This window comes from Strix uralensis, chromosome 33 (genome assembly GCF_047716275.1).
Source record: "Strix uralensis isolate ZFMK-TIS-50842 chromosome 33, bStrUra1, whole genome shotgun sequence".
Lineage (NCBI taxonomy): Eukaryota > Metazoa > Chordata > Aves > Strigiformes > Strigidae > Strix > Strix uralensis.
The window spans coordinates 2,884,709-2,900,343 of NC_134004.1; the positions used below are offsets into that span (position 1 = coordinate 2,884,709).

The window sequence follows — 15,635 nt, forward strand, 5'->3', positions numbered from 1 at the left end:
CTGTGTCCGGGAAGAAGCTGTTGGCCAACTGCTGCTGCATGACGAGCTGGGGGGGTTTGAGGCCCAGCGCGGGCGGCTGCACCCCGGCCATCGGCTTCTGCACCAGCACCTGCTGCTGGCTCTGCTGCGGCTGCGCCAGGGCCACCTGCACGCCGTGGGGGGCTGCCAGCACGTGGGGCTGCCCGGGGGCCATACCCATGTGGGGGGCCAGTGCCGGGCCCTGCTGGGGCGCGCCGAGCCGGGGGGGCTGCGGCGGCATCAGCGGCGGCCTGGCCACCAGCCCCAACTGCAGCGGCGGCTGTGGGGGGGCACCCAGGCGGGGCGGTTGCCCCTCAGGGGGCTGCCCGGCCGTCGTTGCCGCCGTGTGCAGCATGGGGTGCCCCGGGGCCGGGAGGTGGGGGGTGCCCCGGGGCAGGTGGGCCGACATCTGCTGCTTCTTCTGCAGCTCCTTCTTCTCGTGCTCCAGCAGGTCCTCGATGAGCAGCGGCAGCTCGCTGGCCACCAGCGAACTCTCCATCTTGTCCAAATCATCAGCCGGCGAGTGCCGGGTGCTGCCCAGGCCCAGGGCTCCGCCGTCCAGCTCAAATTTCTCCAACAAGGGGTTGGTCTGGCCGCCCAGCTGCGCCGGGGCCAGTCCGCGGCCGGGGCCAACATAAGGGTCCTTCTCCGGCACGGGGACGCCGGCGTTTGGGAAGTGAGTCAAGCCGAGGCGAGCTGGGCCGGCCGCGGGGCCAAGGAGGGTCTGGCCGGATTTGAGGCTCAGCCCCAGCGAGGCAGACATCTTATCCGCGCCCTGCAGAGCCTCCGACTTGACGGGGACCGGGAGCCGCTCGGGGCCGCCGGCGGTGAACTGGCAGGGAGAGGTCTTCAGGCAGCCGTCCTCCAGCTTGGGCTTGACGTCGGCAGGCAACGAGCCCGCCTTGGCCTCCGGGCCTTGAGCCTTGAAAGCCGGGTCGGGTGCCAGCGCGGTGCCTGCAGTGGGTCCCAAGCCCACCCCAGGCACCAGCCCTTCCTTGGGCACCTCCCGGTCCTCCGCGGATGTGGCAGCGTCTTTGCCATCCCCGGGGTCGGGGAGCTTCAAGCTGGGCGCTGGTGGCTCCGTCTTGAGCTGGGCTTCGCGCTCGGCTTTCTCGTTGGCCGACTCGACCAGGCGCAGGTGCTCGTTGAAGATGTCCTTCTTGTCGCCGGTGTCCAGCTCGGGGTCGGTGTAGGCCAGGAGGTCGAACTCGTCGCCGTTGAGCAGGTCGTCGAGGTGGGGGTCGGCCGTCTCCAGGCTGTCCAAGTTGTCCAAATCATCGTCCCCTTTCGCCACGTCCGGATCCAGGCTCAGGTTGGCCAAATCGTCGTCATCTTCCAGGTCCTTGTGGGAGCCAAAGTCGTCGTCCAAATCGGGCTCCACCGGCACCTCGCAGGGCAGACGTGTCCCCTCCAGGCTTAGGTGGCTTTTCCCTGGGACCGGAGTCGGCGCAGGGTCCGGCGCGGGGCCATCCTTGGGTCCCTCAGGGCGGAGGGCAGAGCCGGCAGCCAGCGGGCGCGGGGGGACGTGCGGCAGCTCCAGGCTGGGGGCCGGCAGCGGCGGGGGGGCGGCCGCTTTGCCGTGAGGCTGGTGGTGGCTGTTGCTCATCTCGGCTCCCTGCGGGGATGCGGCCGGCACCGGCATCTTCTGGGGCTGCAGCGCCGGGGCGGGGAGCGCCTGCATGGGCACGACGGGGGCACAGAGGGCCTGGGGGGTGCCCTCCTCCCCGGGCAGGAAAAAGCGAGGCCGGGGTGCCTGGGGGGCAAAGGGGGAGCCCACAACCCCCCCGGGTCCCTTCTGCACGTTGTGCCGCAGCTCGATGAAGGGAGCGCCCAGGGCGGCAGGCGAGGCGGGCACCGTCTCGGCGGGTGCCGGCAGGCGGGTGCCCAGGTTGCCCACGGGGGCGCCGGCGGCCGGGGGGGCGAAGCGGGAGGTGCCAGGGAGCCGCAGGGCTGCGGCTGCCGCCTGCTGCTGCTGCTGCCAGAGGTGCTGCTGCGGCGCCGGGAAGACGCTGCGGGGGTAGAAAGCCTGGGGGGGCCCCACCGCCGCCCTGCAAAAACACCGCGGTGTTGGGATCGGCTCGGCACCGCCGCGGCCCCCACGCACAGGACCCCGGGGGGTCCCAACTGCCCCGGACTGCGCCAGGCACCCCGAAAACCCCCCAGGGTGATCCCCTGCTCATTTCTAACCAGTGGCGGCGAGGCCGCGGCCCTGCTGCCGGGCACTCACCTCCCGTTGATGTCCAGGGCAGCCGGGGTGGCTGCCGGTGGCGGCCGGGAGAGCCGCTCGTCCTGCGCGAACGCTGCCTGCACCATGACGGAGCCGGGCAACTTCCCGGCACCGGAGGCGGTGGCCAGTGTCCCGAGGAGAGCCTTGTCCTGGAAAAAAAGAGAGAAAGACACAGCGTCACCCCTCTGGCCACCCCCAGTGTCCTGGCAGAGCCATCCCTGAGCCCCCCATACCTGTACTGGCTGGTAGGGAGCCATGCCCCGGCTCAGCTCGAAGGCCTGGCTACCAGCCTCGGTGGCCCAGGCCGCCGGCGAGGAGGTGGCGGCTGCTGCGGCGCTTTCCTTCTCCTGCCGCAGGCTGTTGCGTTGGATCTGCTGGCGGATGAGCAGCTCGCGGAGCCGCTGGCGCTGCGAGGAACCGAGCGTCAGGACCGAGAACGGAGACACCCAGAATCCCGGGGACAAACAACGCGTCTCCGGCCGTGCTCATCTTCACCCCCTGCCCTGGGTGCCCGTGTCCCCTCCACGGCTCCGGGGAAGGAGCCACAACCAGATCTGGGCTCTTTAACCTCGCCAGTTCCCCCTCAAATCCCCTCCCGAACCCACCTGAGCGCCGGCGGACCCTCACCTGCCGCTGCTTCTCCAGCTCCGACTGGCTCATGGTGCCGAGGGCCCCGTCCTGGCCGCCAGGCAGCTCCGCCAGGTCCCGGTTTGGGGGTGCCGAGAGCCCCGCGGCCGCCTCCTCCCTCTTATCAGCCGGCGGCCCCAGCGCGGTTCGGGGCAGGAAGGCGACGGAGGTGTCCGGCTGCTGCGGGGGGGCGGGGGGCTGCTGCGGCAGCACCGAGGGGGGCCGCAGCGGCGAGAGGCTGTAGGTCTCGGCAGCTGCGGCGCCCGGCCCCAGCGGGCTGCCGGCTTGGTGGAAACCGGGCGACGAGGCGTAGGCCGAGCTCTGGGGTTTGCCGGGGCCGTAATGGCTGTTGATCCCGTGGGGCTGGTGGGACGGGGAGCCCTTGAGCGGCTCCGAAACAGTCGGGGGGAAGGTGAAACGCATGGGGGGCTGGTTCCCCGGGAAGACACTGGCGCCGGGGGAGCGGGCGAAGGGGGGTTGCTGCCCCGCCGGCGTCTTAGCGTGGGGCTCGCCCGCCGGGGTGCCCCCAAAGCCCCCGCCGGCCGCCGGGCTGTGCGAGAGCGGCACCGACTTGAAGCCCGGCTCCGGCATCTGGGGCCGGGGGGGCTTGTGCAGGGGGGTGAAGGGATCCCGGGACTGGGGCCGGGAGGGCGGTTGGGAATAAGGGTCCGGGGATTGGAAACGGGGGGTGACGGGGGACTGGCAAAAGGCTTCGTTGGAGAGTGGCCGAGGGGTGAGGGGGGACTGGGAGCTGGACTGGGACTGGGGGCTGGCGGGGACGCGGGAGAAGGGCTCCGAGGGCAGGGAGCGGGGTGGGAGGGCGCAGCAGGCCTCGGGGGGCTGCGGCCGGGGCGTCAGCGGGGGCTGCGAGTAGGGGTCAGGGTAGGGCGACTGGCGGTAGAGATCGGGGTGGCCCGGGGGCGAGGGGGCCAGGGGATGGGGGTCAGGGGGCCGGTGCCCCAGCCCCGGGCTCTGCGGCTCTACCTGAGAGACCCGTGGGGTCATGGGGGCTTTAAAAACATCGGCCGCCTTCAACTCCGCAGCGGAGAGGTGGGGGCCGCCCGGGGAGTCCCCGTAGCCCATGGTGGAGGCGTAGCCAGGTGAGCAGACCCCCAGGCTCCCCCCTTCCTCCTTCTTCACCTCCAGACCCTTCTTCTGCTCCCCAAAAGGCAAGGGAGAGAGCAGGGCCTCGGGGGGCCGAGCCCCGGGGCTCCCCGGCACCGAGAGGTTGTCCAAGGAGGGGCACCGGGGCTTCAGGAAAGGATCGGGGGTGCCGGGCTGGTGCCGGGGGGTACCGGGCGGCGTGGGGTGGAAATCGGGGGGCTGGGAGCCGGGACCGGCGCGGGGGCCGGCGAGGGGCTGGGGCTGGCTAGGGAAGGGCTGGAAGGCAGCGCCCGCCGTGGGGCTCTGGCCCAGGGGCGAGGGGAAGCGGGGCTCCAGCGCGTAGGCAGGCGCCGCGCCGTAGGGATCGTGCGAAGGCACTTGGGCGGGGGACTGGGGCGGGAGCTTGAGGAAGAGCTCGCTGGGAGACTCCGGCCCCCCTCCGGCACCCGTTGGGGGCTTCAAGAAGCCCTCGCCGGCGGCGGGGGGGCTGCCGATGTAGACGGGCTGCGCCCCCGGCGGCACCGGGATCCGTAGGTGCAGCGAGGGCCTCTCCGGCTTGCGCAGTCCCTCCCCTTTGGTCTGCTTGTTGATCTGGCTCTCGGCCTGCTGCAGAGAGAGCCCGGCCGTCAGGGCTGGGGGGCCCCGGGGGGCTGGGGAAGGGGCGCAGGGGGCGGGGGGGGGCACCCCACGTCCCCCAGGGCTGGGTCAGGGCCGCCGGGCACCTCCCCGCTGCAGCACGTACCTTCTGCACCTTGTTGATGCGATGAGCCGCCCGGTTATCTTTGGCCTTTTGCTAACAAAAACACGAAGCCAGCTGACTCGCAGCCCCCCCGGCATCCCGCCCCCCCCCCCCAGCGACGCCCCAGCACTCACCAAATAGGGGGCTTTGTCTGTGGCGGGGACCTTCCTCCAGAGCTTCATGATCTGTTTGCAACGGCTCGACCAGTCTGGGAGGCCGGTAGGAGCAGACAAAGAGGAGAAAAGCGACGTTAGCCCGTGCCTGAGAAACACACCCGGGCCCTCAGCGGGCGAGCGGCCCCCGTCACGCATGGGGACGGCCCCGTTGCCCAAGATCTGGCGCTGAGACCCCCCCCACGTCGCTGCAAGAAGCGCTTCAGCCCCGCAGCTGAGCCCTGGGCCGCAACGGCCGGGATCTCCCCTCGGATCAGGGACCAGAGGTGTTAACGCTGCACCCAGCTTCCCCCCGTCCTCACCCCGCACGGGGCGGCCGCGGCCCCCCCAGAGCCCTACCTGGGTAATCCTGCTTGAGGTTGGGGAAGTTCATGTTGGCGTAGAGGACGGGCGAGATGGTGGAGAGCTCGCCCAGCTCCTCGTCCTTCTCCCAGCGCTGCAGGCTGCGCTGGTTGTAGGACAGCCCGTCGCCTTCGCCCTCCGTCGTGGGCGTCGTGGGGGTCGAGGGGGTGGTGGCGGCCGAGCTGCTGGCCCAGGGGCTCTCGGGCTCGCAGTGGTCCGGGCTGAAGAAGCCGCTCCGCTCCCTGTGCGGGGGAGAGAGCGTTATGGATCAGCAAAGTGTGAGGAAAAAAGGGGGTGCTGCCAATAACTGGGGGTTCCCTCCTTCCCAGGAGGCAAATCCCAGCTCCCCCGGCCGCCCACGTACCTGTTATCGAGGAACGGGGACTGGCAGACACCCGAGTACGACTCCAGGGAGACGGTTCCGGAGAGTGAGCCCAGGGAAACGCTCCCTGCGAGGGAAGGGAGAGGGGTTCAGGGAGGGCAGAGCTGGGGCTCGAACCTGCGCCCGCCCCCAGCAGCCCTCAGACAACACAAGACACCCCCATTCACCCCCAAAACGTTCATCCCCAGAGCAACAGAGAAGAGCTGGGAGTCGGGCTCTCCTGCACCGCAGCCACTGCTCCTGTTCTTGCAGCTCAGGACACGACGGGTCGGCTTTTCCAGGGCAGAAGGTGAGTCCTGCCCTTCTCCCCCACCCGATCGCTGCGTCTGGGCGCGGGGCCGCGCTGCCTCACAGACTCATCGAGGTTGGAAAAGCCCTTGAAGCTCCTCCAGCCCCACCATGAACCTCCCCCTGACCGTTCCCAACTCCACCAGATCCCTCAGCGCTGGCTCAACCCGACTCTTCAACCCCTCCAGGGATGGGGACTCCCCCCCTGCCCTGGGCAGCCCATTCCAACGCCCAACAACCCCTTCTGCAAAGAAATCCTTCCTAAGAGCCAGTCTGACCCTGCCCTGGCGCAGCTTGAGGCCATTCCCTCTTGGCCTGCCGCTGGCTCCTTGGCTCAAGAGACTCCTCCCCCCTCTCTGCACCCTCCTTTCAGGGAGTTGCAGAGGGCCAGGAGGTCTCCCCTCAGCCTCCTCTTCTCCACACTAAACCCCCCCAGTTCCCTCGGCCGCTCCCCATAAGACACGTGGCCTCCACCCACCCTGTCCCGGCAGCTGCAGATCCCCTTGCAGGAACGGTCGCTGCGCCCGGCTGGGGTCCTGCCCTGCGCCTCCGGCCTCCATCCCCGCGGCCACGCAGTTCAGGGGCTGCTCCCCGCGCTCGGCCGAGCCCAGCACGTCCTTGAAGAGCTGCTGGACGTCTTTGCTCTCCATCTTGGGCAGCTCTGCGGGGGGAAAAGGAAGAGCTGAGCCGCTGCAGGCAGCACACGGGTGAGGAAAGGTGGGGGAGAAACCCGGGGGTCTTGGCCCTGGGACCACGGCGGGGCCTCACCTTCCGTGGGGATCTTGTCGAGGTCGGAGCTCAGCGCACCCTCGCCCGGAGTGGCCGGTTTCTCGGCGTCCCCAGGGTCTGGGGAATCCTTCGGCTCTTCGGCCCCTGCAAGGAGGAATCAGTAGGTGCCCTCAGCGCCCCGGGACCCCCCAACACTCCGGAAGCCCCCAACTCAGGGCTCGGGACCCCCCAGTGCCCTCAGGGGAACAGGAGTCCTCCAGTCCCCCAGACCGCCGCACCACGCGGGGGCGCTCTAGGCACCACTCTATGGTCACCAGCACCGCGGAGCTACCTGGGAAGACCATAGAGCTCCCCCCTCGCACTTCCCTCCCCGCCTAGAGCGTACTCCTCAACCATAGAGCGGTTCCGTCTCTATGGTTGCAGACACTCTAGGCCGCCTCTCGAAGGCCCCCACGGAGGACTCGGCTGTCGGTCTGTCCCACACAACCCGGCGGCCCACGGGGGGGCCCACGGGGGTCCCCAGAGCTCACCCAGGTCCTCGGCCTTCGCGTCGTCCTTGCCATCGTCGTCAGGAGCGGCGGCGCTGCCGTCAGTGCTGTCGTCCCCTGCGGGGCACCAGGCCTCAGCGGGGCTGGGGAACAAGTAATCCCCCGCCCGCCCACCCACAGGGTCCTCCACCAACCCCCAGCGTCCTCCTATACCCCTCAGTGTTGACAGCAACCCTTCAAGTGCCCTCAGTGTCCTCCAAGAACCCCCCAGTGGTCACAGCAGCTCCCAACAACCCCAGGGTCCTCCCAACAACCCCAGGGTCCTCCCGCAACCTCCCAACAACCCCAGGGTCCTCCCAACAGCCTCCCAACAGCCTCCGAACAGCCCCAAGGACCTCCAACAACCCTGGCAGCTCCCAACCACCTCCAATAACCCCAGGGGGCTCCAACAAGCCCTAACAACCCCAGGGAATCCCTAAGAACCTCCAACAACCCCGGGGTCGTCCAACAGCCCTGGAGGACCCCAACAGACCCCAACAACCTGCAACAACCCTGGGGTCCTCCAACAACTCTTGGTGTCCATGGCAACCCCCAACAACCCCCCACTAACCCTACGTGACCCCTCTCGGGGACGGTCACCAGGGTTTGACTTCCCAGGCCAGATTCTGGTTACACTCACCTCGGGGGTGGGTGGGGGTCTCTCTCCTGTCAGGGGGGGCACCCTGCAGCGCCCCAGCCAGGTTGGGGTCCCCCTTGGGCCGCGGGGCGCCCTGGCCCAGGGAGGGGCGGGCAGCCCCGTCCCCCACGCCGCCCGCTGCCAGCAGCGCCTTCCGGCTCAGGTCCATCAGCGCCTTCCCAAAAAACGCCTCCTGCCCGAGGGGGAGCGGCCGTCAGCGCCACGGCGGCCGTCGGGGTGTCCCCTCCATCTGTCCCCACCCCAGAGCCACCTCCGTTCCCCCCCGTCCATCCCACCTGCAGGTAAGGGGGGAACATGTCCTCCAACTTGCTTTTCTTCCTTCCCCGGCGCTTCTTCTTCTCGTCTCCCTCCACCGAGCCTGGATCCAGGCCGCCCTCGGGCGGGAGGTCGCCCGGAGCCCCTGCAACAGCCACCCCATTAACATGACCCCCCCCCAAAACAGTCTGGGTGCACCTCGCCGTCCCTCTCCGTCCCCTGGGGACAAGTGGGCAGGGCAACGGGGACAGGAATGAGTGCCACCAGGTCTTACCATCCTCTGGGTGCCCCTCGGCGCTCAGCCCCTCGCGCCCCACTTCTGCCAGCACCGCCGAGACCTTCTTCAGGCGGGTGTGGGACTTGCGCTGCCTCACCATGAAGCCGCCGATGCCTTGGGGGGTGGGCAGAGGAAATGTGGGGGGGGGGTCACAGTAGGGCCTAGAGAAGGGGGTTTGGCCCTGGGGGGTGGCCCCCGGTGACACTCACCGGGCCGGTAGGGCTTGCGCTTCCGCTTCTTGCACTCCTCGGGGTCCTCCAGCCCCTTCCCCGAGTCCACGTCAGCGCCGATGTCGCGGTCAGGGCTGGCCGGAGCCTCCAGCTTGATCTCACACTCCATGTGCTCGACACCCACTGCCGGGACACCCCCGCAAACATCAGCGGGGTCCTTTGGCACCCCCCCACCGCACCCCCCAGCTCCCCCCGCTGAGGAAACACACCTTCGGCTTTGAGCAGCTCGTCGGCGTCCAGGTCGCCGTCCTTCTTGTCGTCGGGGCCCAGGGGGTCGCCCCCCTCCAGCCCCCCGTCCCCGTTCAGGGTGCCCAGCCGGCCCTTGCGCTGCCGCCGCTTGTGCAAGGGCGAGAGGGAGAGGTTGCGCAGCACCGCCATCCCCGTCTCCGTCAGCCACACGCCCTCGAAGCGGAAATACTGGGGCTCTGCGGGGACAGAATGACAGCCTTGGGGACAAAAGCCAGCGTTGGGGATAAAAAACAGCACCGAGCACGGCCCCGGGGAGCCCACGGCACCGATTACGGCACCGCACGTACCTGGCTCCTTGGCCTTCACCGAGGCGATCTCCGGGGGCGGCGCAGGCACTGCAGAGGGAAAAGCAGACGTGGAGGTGAGTCCTTGTGTCCCCTAAACGTCCCCCCAGATGTCCCACAAACCCCCCTGGGTGCTCACCAGCCGGCTTGACCACGTAGGGCTGGCAGGCGCTGCAGTCGAAGCCTTCATCCGCAGCCTGCTCCACCTCCTCCTCGGTGAAGAGGCTGTCGCACGCCGCGTGCAGCCACCTGCGAGCAGCGGGGACCCGTCACACCCCTCCCCGGGGAACCCGAACGCAAAGATTTCCCCCCCCACCCCCAACCCCTCACCCGCTCACCGATCGCAGTGCCGGCACTGGATGAGCAGGTCGTCCTCTACGTATTTTTCGCGGCAGAAGGGGCAGACGACGAGGCTGGCGCAGGGCGCGCAGTGGGTGTAGTTGTTCTGCCACTCGCAGTGGAAGCCGGGGGACGCCGCCCCGCACTGCACGCAGCACACGCACCTGGGAGGGGAGGGGGGGGGCAAAAACACCCGCCGAGGGGTCAGCGCCAGCCTTGAACCTCCCCCTCAAAGCTCCCCTCGTGCCCCCCCCAAAGCACCATTTGCACTTCCAGCCGCCCTTGGGGACGGTTTGCAGGGGGGGGTCCAGGCAGTAGGTGTGGTAGCTGATGTCGCAGTCGTCGCAGAGCAGCAGGCGGGAGGGGTCGGAGGCTTTGCCGCACACCTCGCAGACGATGCACTCCACGCAGCGCCAGCCCTTCAGCAGCATCACCTTCGTGATCTGGGGATGTGGGGGGGGCACTACGTGAGCCCTGGGCACAGCCATGGGGGTCCCCGGGCTTGGCGGGGACACCCCAAGGTTTGGCACGGCCACGCCGGAGCGCGGCACAACCGCAGGGACACGACCCCGTGCGCACACCCCGGCTCTACAGGGGAGGCGGGGGGGGGCCACAGCACGGCGCTGCCCTCCCCAGCGCGGGGCCCAGGGTCCCAGTCCCCCTCCTCACCTTGCTGTTGACGCAGTAAGGGTGGTAGCACTGGGAGCACTGGGAGCAGGCGAGGAGGTGGCCCTCGGCCCCACGCCCGAAGCTGCCGCACACCACGCACATGTCCTGGGGGAGAGAGGCCGTGAGCGGAGCCGGGGGGTGGTGGGCGGGGGACACACACACACACACACAGAATCTGTCCTGTCCCTTCCGTCTGTCCGTCCCGCAGCGCCCCGGTTACCTGCATGAGCACAAACTTGTCGGTGTTGGAGAAGAGGACGACCGTGTTCTGCATCGTGTCGTCATCGTCCTCATCCTCCTCCTTGCTGGGCGAGCTCTCCACGTCAGCGAGCTGGGGACAGAGTGGGGGGGCTCAGCACCGGGGACCCCCGCTCCCCGTGCGGTTTGGGGGGGCCACCGGCCCCAGTCTGGTGCCAAACTGGGGGGCACAAGAACACGCAGGGGGAGCAGAGCCCCTGCTGCCAGCTCCTCTGAGGGGGAAGGGGGGGGCAGCTCCTACGCTTGTGGGGTGAAACCCCCAGACCCACAGCACAACCCCAAGCAGTCGCCTCCCCCCCAGGACCCCCACCCACCCCACCCCACCCCGAGGACTCCGGAGCCTTTCCGAGGGACCCGGATGGTGGGGAAGGGGATGGGGGAAGACACTCGGCTCTCAGCCCTGTCACCTAACAGCTCAGGGACCCCCCCTCAGCCCCCCCCCCCACTTCTGCCCCAGCCCAGCCTTACTGCTAGGGTGTCAACGGACGAGGTGGTCGACTTCAGGCGCGCACGGCCCCGGCCCCGGCCCCCGTGGGACCCACCTCGGGGGCGCCTTCGCCCGGGGAAGCTGCTGCTGCGACCCTAAGGCCAAGGGGAGAGGGCGGTTATGGCAACCGGGGGGGGCCCGGCCGGACCCCCACGGCACATCCCGGCCGGTGCAGGGGCAGCGGAGGGGCACGGCCCCCATCCCACCCCCATCGCGCCCTCAGCCCTCGCCTACTCGCCGCAGGGGCAGCCCGGGGAGCTGGGGATGGGGAGGGGGGGTGGCAGGGCGAGGGTGGTGGGTCCCCCCCCACTTCCCCAATACCTGCTTGACACGGGAGCGCCCCGGAGAGCTGCGCCGCCGGCTCTTATCCCCGTCCCCTTTGGCCACCGGCTCGAAGAGCAGCGAGTCGTCGGTCTCGGCACCCAACGGCAGCGACCCGGCGTCTTCCTTCTGCAGGCTGGCGTCGGCCGAGGGGGGCCCTAGCTCGAGGGACAGCGAGCCCCCGCCCTCGGGGTCCGGGGAGCCCAGCAGCGGCTCCGAGCCGGGGAAGCTGCTGCTCGTGTCCCCCTGGCTCAGGTTGGAGATTTCGTTGAGGATGTCGGGCCGGGGACGCAGGGCGGGGGGCTCGGGGACCCCCTCGTCCCCACGCCCCAGCAGCTTCTCCCCGGCGGCGCACACCTCCATGGGGGTCTCGGGGCCCAGCTCCTCCGGCTCCAGGAGCAGGGGGGACCCCTTGGCTTCGGGGTGCCCCCCAGTCCGGCCTTCCTCCAGCGCATCCTCCTCGCTCAGCGGCGGGGAGCTCCCACTGGTACCCTCCCGCTCCAGCCTCGGCGCCTCTTCCTCCTCCTCTTCCTCCTCCTCAGGCAGGCCCGGGAAAGGCCCCAGCTCTGGGGCTGGGCTGGCGTGGGGGCCATCTCCGGGGGGGCTGGCTGGTGACTCCCCCTCGCCACCGGCCGTTTCCATCTCCTCATCCTCGGGGGGCTCAGCAGGAGCCGGGGTGCAGGCAGGGGAGCCCAGGGGGGGCGGCGGGGAGCCGGGGGGCTCAGTGTCCATGGCGGTGCCGGGGCTGCCGGGGGGCTCAGGCAGGGCTGGGGGGGGCGGTTCAGGCGCCTCGTCCTCCCTGGCCTCAGGTGAGGGGTCTGGGGGTTGCACGGGCGAGACGGCGCAGAGATCTGGGGGGTGGAGAGGAGGGAACGGTGACGCCACAGCCGCCAGCAGACACCCCCCCTCCCCCCCAAATCCTGTCCCCAGACCCACCTGGGGGAGCAGGGGGTGGGGGCGCCGTCTCAGGGGGCAGCAAGGGCTCCGGTTCCAGCTCCATCTCCTCTTCGGGGGGCACCTCCAGGGCCAGGGGTGGCGCTTCCTCTGCCACAGCCACCTCGGGGAGGAGCCCTGCGGGATGGGGCCGTGGGTCAGGGGGGGACGGGGGTCCCCTCCACCCGCCGCACCACCCTGCCTGGGGCTGAGGCAATGCGCATTGCCTGGGCCTGGCTCAGGGACCCCCCCCAAGCCCCCCGCGTACCCCCAAATGGGGCATCAAAGCGTGAAATCAGGGTCAACAGGTTGAGGGTCCCACCAGTTCTGGGAGAGGACCCACATGTGGGACCCCTGCACCCACAGGAGACAACGGGAAGGGGAAAAGGGACAGACCCAGAGGTCCCCCACTTACCTGGTGGCTTGGGGTCCTCCTCGGGGGGCAGCTGGCTGGGGAGCAGCTCTTCGGGGGGCAGCTCGTCGGGGGGAAGTTCTTCGGGGGGCAGCTCATCAGGGGGAAGTTCTTCAGGGAGCAGCTCATCGGCGGGAAGTTCTTCGGGGGGCAGCTCATCGAGGGGAGGTTTGTTGGGGGGCAGCTCATTGGGGGGTGACTTGTCAAGGGGCAGCTCTTCGGGGGGTGATTTGTCAAGGGGCAGCTCTTCGGGGGGCGATTTGTCAAGGGGCAGCTCTTCGGGGGGCAGTTCATCGGGGGGCGACTTCTCAAGCGGTGGTTTATTGGGGGGCAGCTCGTCGAGGGGAGGTTCACTGGGGGGCAGCTCCTCGAGGGGGGGTTTGTCAAGGGGCGGCTCGTCAAGGGAGGGTCTCTCAAGGAGCAGCTCATCAGGGGGTGGCTCGTCAGGGGGCAGCATGAGAGGAGGGGGCTCCTCAGGAAGGGGCTGCGCAAGAGGAGGGGGCGCCTCGGGGGGCTGCACGAGAGGAGGGGGCTCCTCGGGGGGCTGCACGAGAGGAGGGGGCTCCTCGGGGGGCTGCACGTCGGGGGGCTGCACAAGAGGAGGGGACTTGTCGAGGGGCAGTTCATCGGGGGGCACCTCGCTGGGGGGCATCTCCACAGGGATGGGCTCGCCGGGAGGAGACCCGCCATCGCCCGGGGGTGTCTCCTTGGGGTCCCCCCCCAGCTGCGCCTCCTCATCGCACCCCGCAGGCTCCGGCTCCGGCGGGGGGACGGGCACATCCGTCGGCTCACTGTGGTCGGGGGACGCCAGCCTGGATGGGGGGGGGGAAATCAGGGCAGGGGGGTGTGAGGGGCGCAGGGGCTCCGGCTGCATCCTCCCACCTGCAAAGGAGGGGGGCACCCAGCCCAGCACCACCCCCCTCCAACCAGTCCCCCCCATCCCCACTCACGTCCGGGCGGGGGGTTCCGGCGCCCCACGGGCGTCCTCCGCGGCGCGGCGCTGCTGGCAGCTCTCGCACACCCAGGAGCTCCGGGCAGCGGCGTCGAGTCCCGCCGGGCGCCGGCCGCACTCCGAGCAGACCCGGCAGTTCTGGATGGGGCGGGGGGGGACAGAGACACGTCAAGGTTGGGGGCGGGGGGGCAGCCAGGCACCCCTATAACCCCCCCTCAGCGAGAGCAGGACGCACTTTGCACTTCCAGGAGTCGGCGGGGAGGCCCTCGATGGCCGGCTCCATGCAGAAGGTGTGGTAGCCCTTGTCGCAAGCCTCGCAGACCAGCATCATGGAATCCTCGCCGGGCTGCCTGCGGGGCGGCAGGGGCGAGGGGGGTGAGGGCTGCGTGTGTGTCCCCCAACTCCCCTGCACCCCCTCGCTGTTCCCCCCCCGCCGCGGGCTCACCTGCAGGTTTGGCACACTTTACACTCGGGGCACTGCCAGCCCGAGCGCTTGCGCGGCGTCAGGGCGATGTCCAGGCAGCCCCCGTGGTAGTGCTGCCCGCAGCTGGTGCAGAAAACCAGGTCCCGCAGGTCGCCCGGCCCGTCGCACACCGAGCACCGGGCGTCCTCTGCGTGGGGGGAGAAAGATGGGGGGAGGCTGTCAGGGCGGCCCCCTCGCCCAGCTCTGCCCCCCCCCGGGACTCCTCTTTGGGGTGGGAGAGCACCCAGCCCGCACGCACCCATCTGCAGGGCCTCGGCCACGTGCTCGGGGCAGAGCAGCCGGAGGCTCTTCATGGACTGGAAGCAGCCGGCGGCGGTGGCGCAGGGCAAGTGGTAGAGGTGGGGGCAACCGGCCGCCCGGCACGGGATGGTGGCCCCCGTCCGCCGACAGTGTTCACATTTCTGAAAGAGGAGTTGCCCGCCGGGGTCACAGACGTTGCCCAGGGCTGGGCCGAGCCCCCCCCGCGCCACCACCCCCCCACCCTCCGCTTACCTGTGAGATCCCTGAGAAAACGGCTCTGGCCACGGCGACCGGCCCCGGCGGCTCCGGCCCCACGCCAGCGGACCAGGCCGCGCACCAGCGGTGGACCCAGCAGTGCCCTGCGGGGAGGGGGGGTCAGGGACAAGCACTGGGGGGACCCCAGGGTGGTGGGGGGGCACCCCAGGGTGGCAGAGGGAACCCCCAGGTCGGCAGGGGTTGGGGGGGGGGGGACACACGACCCCACAGTGCCACGACCGCGCTCACCCGTCGGCTCGAAGAGCTGCGCCGCGGTCGCCCGCTCCGAGAAGCCGACCTGCGCCAGGTCGGTGGCCACCGGCTGCGGGGGGGGCTGGCCGGGACCCCCGGGGGGGTCGTGCCCCACCAGCCGCTCAGCCCAGTCGGGCGCCGGCTCGAAGCGCTGCAGCTCCCGCTGCCCGTGCGGGCTCCAGTCCCCACAGTTGCAGAGAGCGCAGCGACGTGCCGGCGTGCTGGGGAGGGGGGGGGACACGGGAGAGGGGTCAGGGATGCTCAGGACCCCCCCCACCCGCTCCACGCCACCCCCCGGAGCCCCCCCGAGTCCTCACCTGCCAGCCTGGGGAGGTCCCTTCGTGTCCGCGCTCTCCGGCTCCGGCCCCGCGGAGGCTTCTTCGGGGGGTTTCAGGGGGTCCCCCTCCGCGCTGCCCATCTCCTCCGAGGCCACGGCCCCATCGGCTGCCGGGAGAGCGGCCGTCAGCCACCGCGGGGAGGGGGGGGCACACACAGCACCAGCCCCCCCCCCGTCCTGCCCCGCGCTCACCTGGCGCGGCCGCGTCCTTCTCCTCGCTGGGCGGCTTCTGTTCGTCCATCCTGCCTCCGGCGTCCCTCGGGGGAGGCCCGCGGCTGCGGGGGGGCCACATCCGTCAGCACCGGGCTAAAGGGGCCCTTCCCCAGCCCCCCCGGGACTCCCCCCCCCCCAAAGGACAGGGCAGCGCCCCCTCCAGCCGCTCCCCTCCCCCTTCCCGAAGCGAGTTTGTGGGGTCTCAGCCCACAGGACGCGGCTCCCCCCACGTGTCCCGCGAGCGGTGACGGGTCCCCGAGACCCAGCACCCCACAGCGGGAACGGTGCCCCCCCAGGTGTCCTGTCCCCCCCCCCAGGTCAGAGTGGGGACAGCACAGTGACCTCAATCAAACTCAGGGGGGGTTGGGGTGACA

The 15,635-nt window shown here is 70.5% G+C and overlaps 1 protein-coding gene across 1 annotated transcript in view; it reads right to left on the minus strand.

Annotated features, from left to right (window-relative positions):
• The window catches only part of KMT2D (lysine methyltransferase 2D), a 30,338-nt gene that overhangs the window by 13,290 nt on the left and 1,413 nt on the right, over window positions 1-15,635 (minus strand). Inside the window, exons 2-35 of the mRNA XM_074853859.1 lie at window positions 15,241-15,323; window positions 15,029-15,155; window positions 14,709-14,932; window positions 14,457-14,563; window positions 14,203-14,365; window positions 13,926-14,091; window positions 13,716-13,830; window positions 13,479-13,618; window positions 12,532-13,340; window positions 12,120-12,254; window positions 11,184-12,034; window positions 10,844-10,957; window positions 10,338-10,448; window positions 10,118-10,222; window positions 9,710-9,891; window positions 9,448-9,612; window positions 9,249-9,358; window positions 9,113-9,160; window positions 8,786-9,001; window positions 8,556-8,699; window positions 8,344-8,460; window positions 8,090-8,214; window positions 7,797-7,986; window positions 7,160-7,234; window positions 6,669-6,773; window positions 6,379-6,561; window positions 5,595-5,679; window positions 5,228-5,472; window positions 4,850-4,923; window positions 4,719-4,769; window positions 2,873-4,582; window positions 2,479-2,652; window positions 2,246-2,394; window positions 1-2,066 (exon numbers count right to left, since the gene is read on the minus strand). Of these exons, the coding sequence (XP_074709960.1) occupies window positions 1-2,066; window positions 2,246-2,394; window positions 2,479-2,652; window positions 2,873-4,582; window positions 4,719-4,769; window positions 4,850-4,923; window positions 5,228-5,472; window positions 5,595-5,679; window positions 6,379-6,561; window positions 6,669-6,773; window positions 7,160-7,234; window positions 7,797-7,986; window positions 8,090-8,214; window positions 8,344-8,460; window positions 8,556-8,699; window positions 8,786-9,001; window positions 9,113-9,160; window positions 9,249-9,358; window positions 9,448-9,612; window positions 9,710-9,891; window positions 10,118-10,222; window positions 10,338-10,448; window positions 10,844-10,957; window positions 11,184-12,034; window positions 12,120-12,254; window positions 12,532-13,340; window positions 13,479-13,618; window positions 13,716-13,830; window positions 13,926-14,091; window positions 14,203-14,365; window positions 14,457-14,563; window positions 14,709-14,932; window positions 15,029-15,155; window positions 15,241-15,289 (9,430 nt within the window). The 5' untranslated portion in view covers window positions 15,290-15,323. The remainder of the gene's footprint in view (window positions 2,067-2,245; window positions 2,395-2,478; window positions 2,653-2,872; window positions 4,583-4,718; window positions 4,770-4,849; window positions 4,924-5,227; window positions 5,473-5,594; window positions 5,680-6,378; window positions 6,562-6,668; window positions 6,774-7,159; window positions 7,235-7,796; window positions 7,987-8,089; window positions 8,215-8,343; window positions 8,461-8,555; window positions 8,700-8,785; window positions 9,002-9,112; window positions 9,161-9,248; window positions 9,359-9,447; window positions 9,613-9,709; window positions 9,892-10,117; window positions 10,223-10,337; window positions 10,449-10,843; window positions 10,958-11,183; window positions 12,035-12,119; window positions 12,255-12,531; window positions 13,341-13,478; window positions 13,619-13,715; window positions 13,831-13,925; window positions 14,092-14,202; window positions 14,366-14,456; window positions 14,564-14,708; window positions 14,933-15,028; window positions 15,156-15,240; window positions 15,324-15,635) is intronic.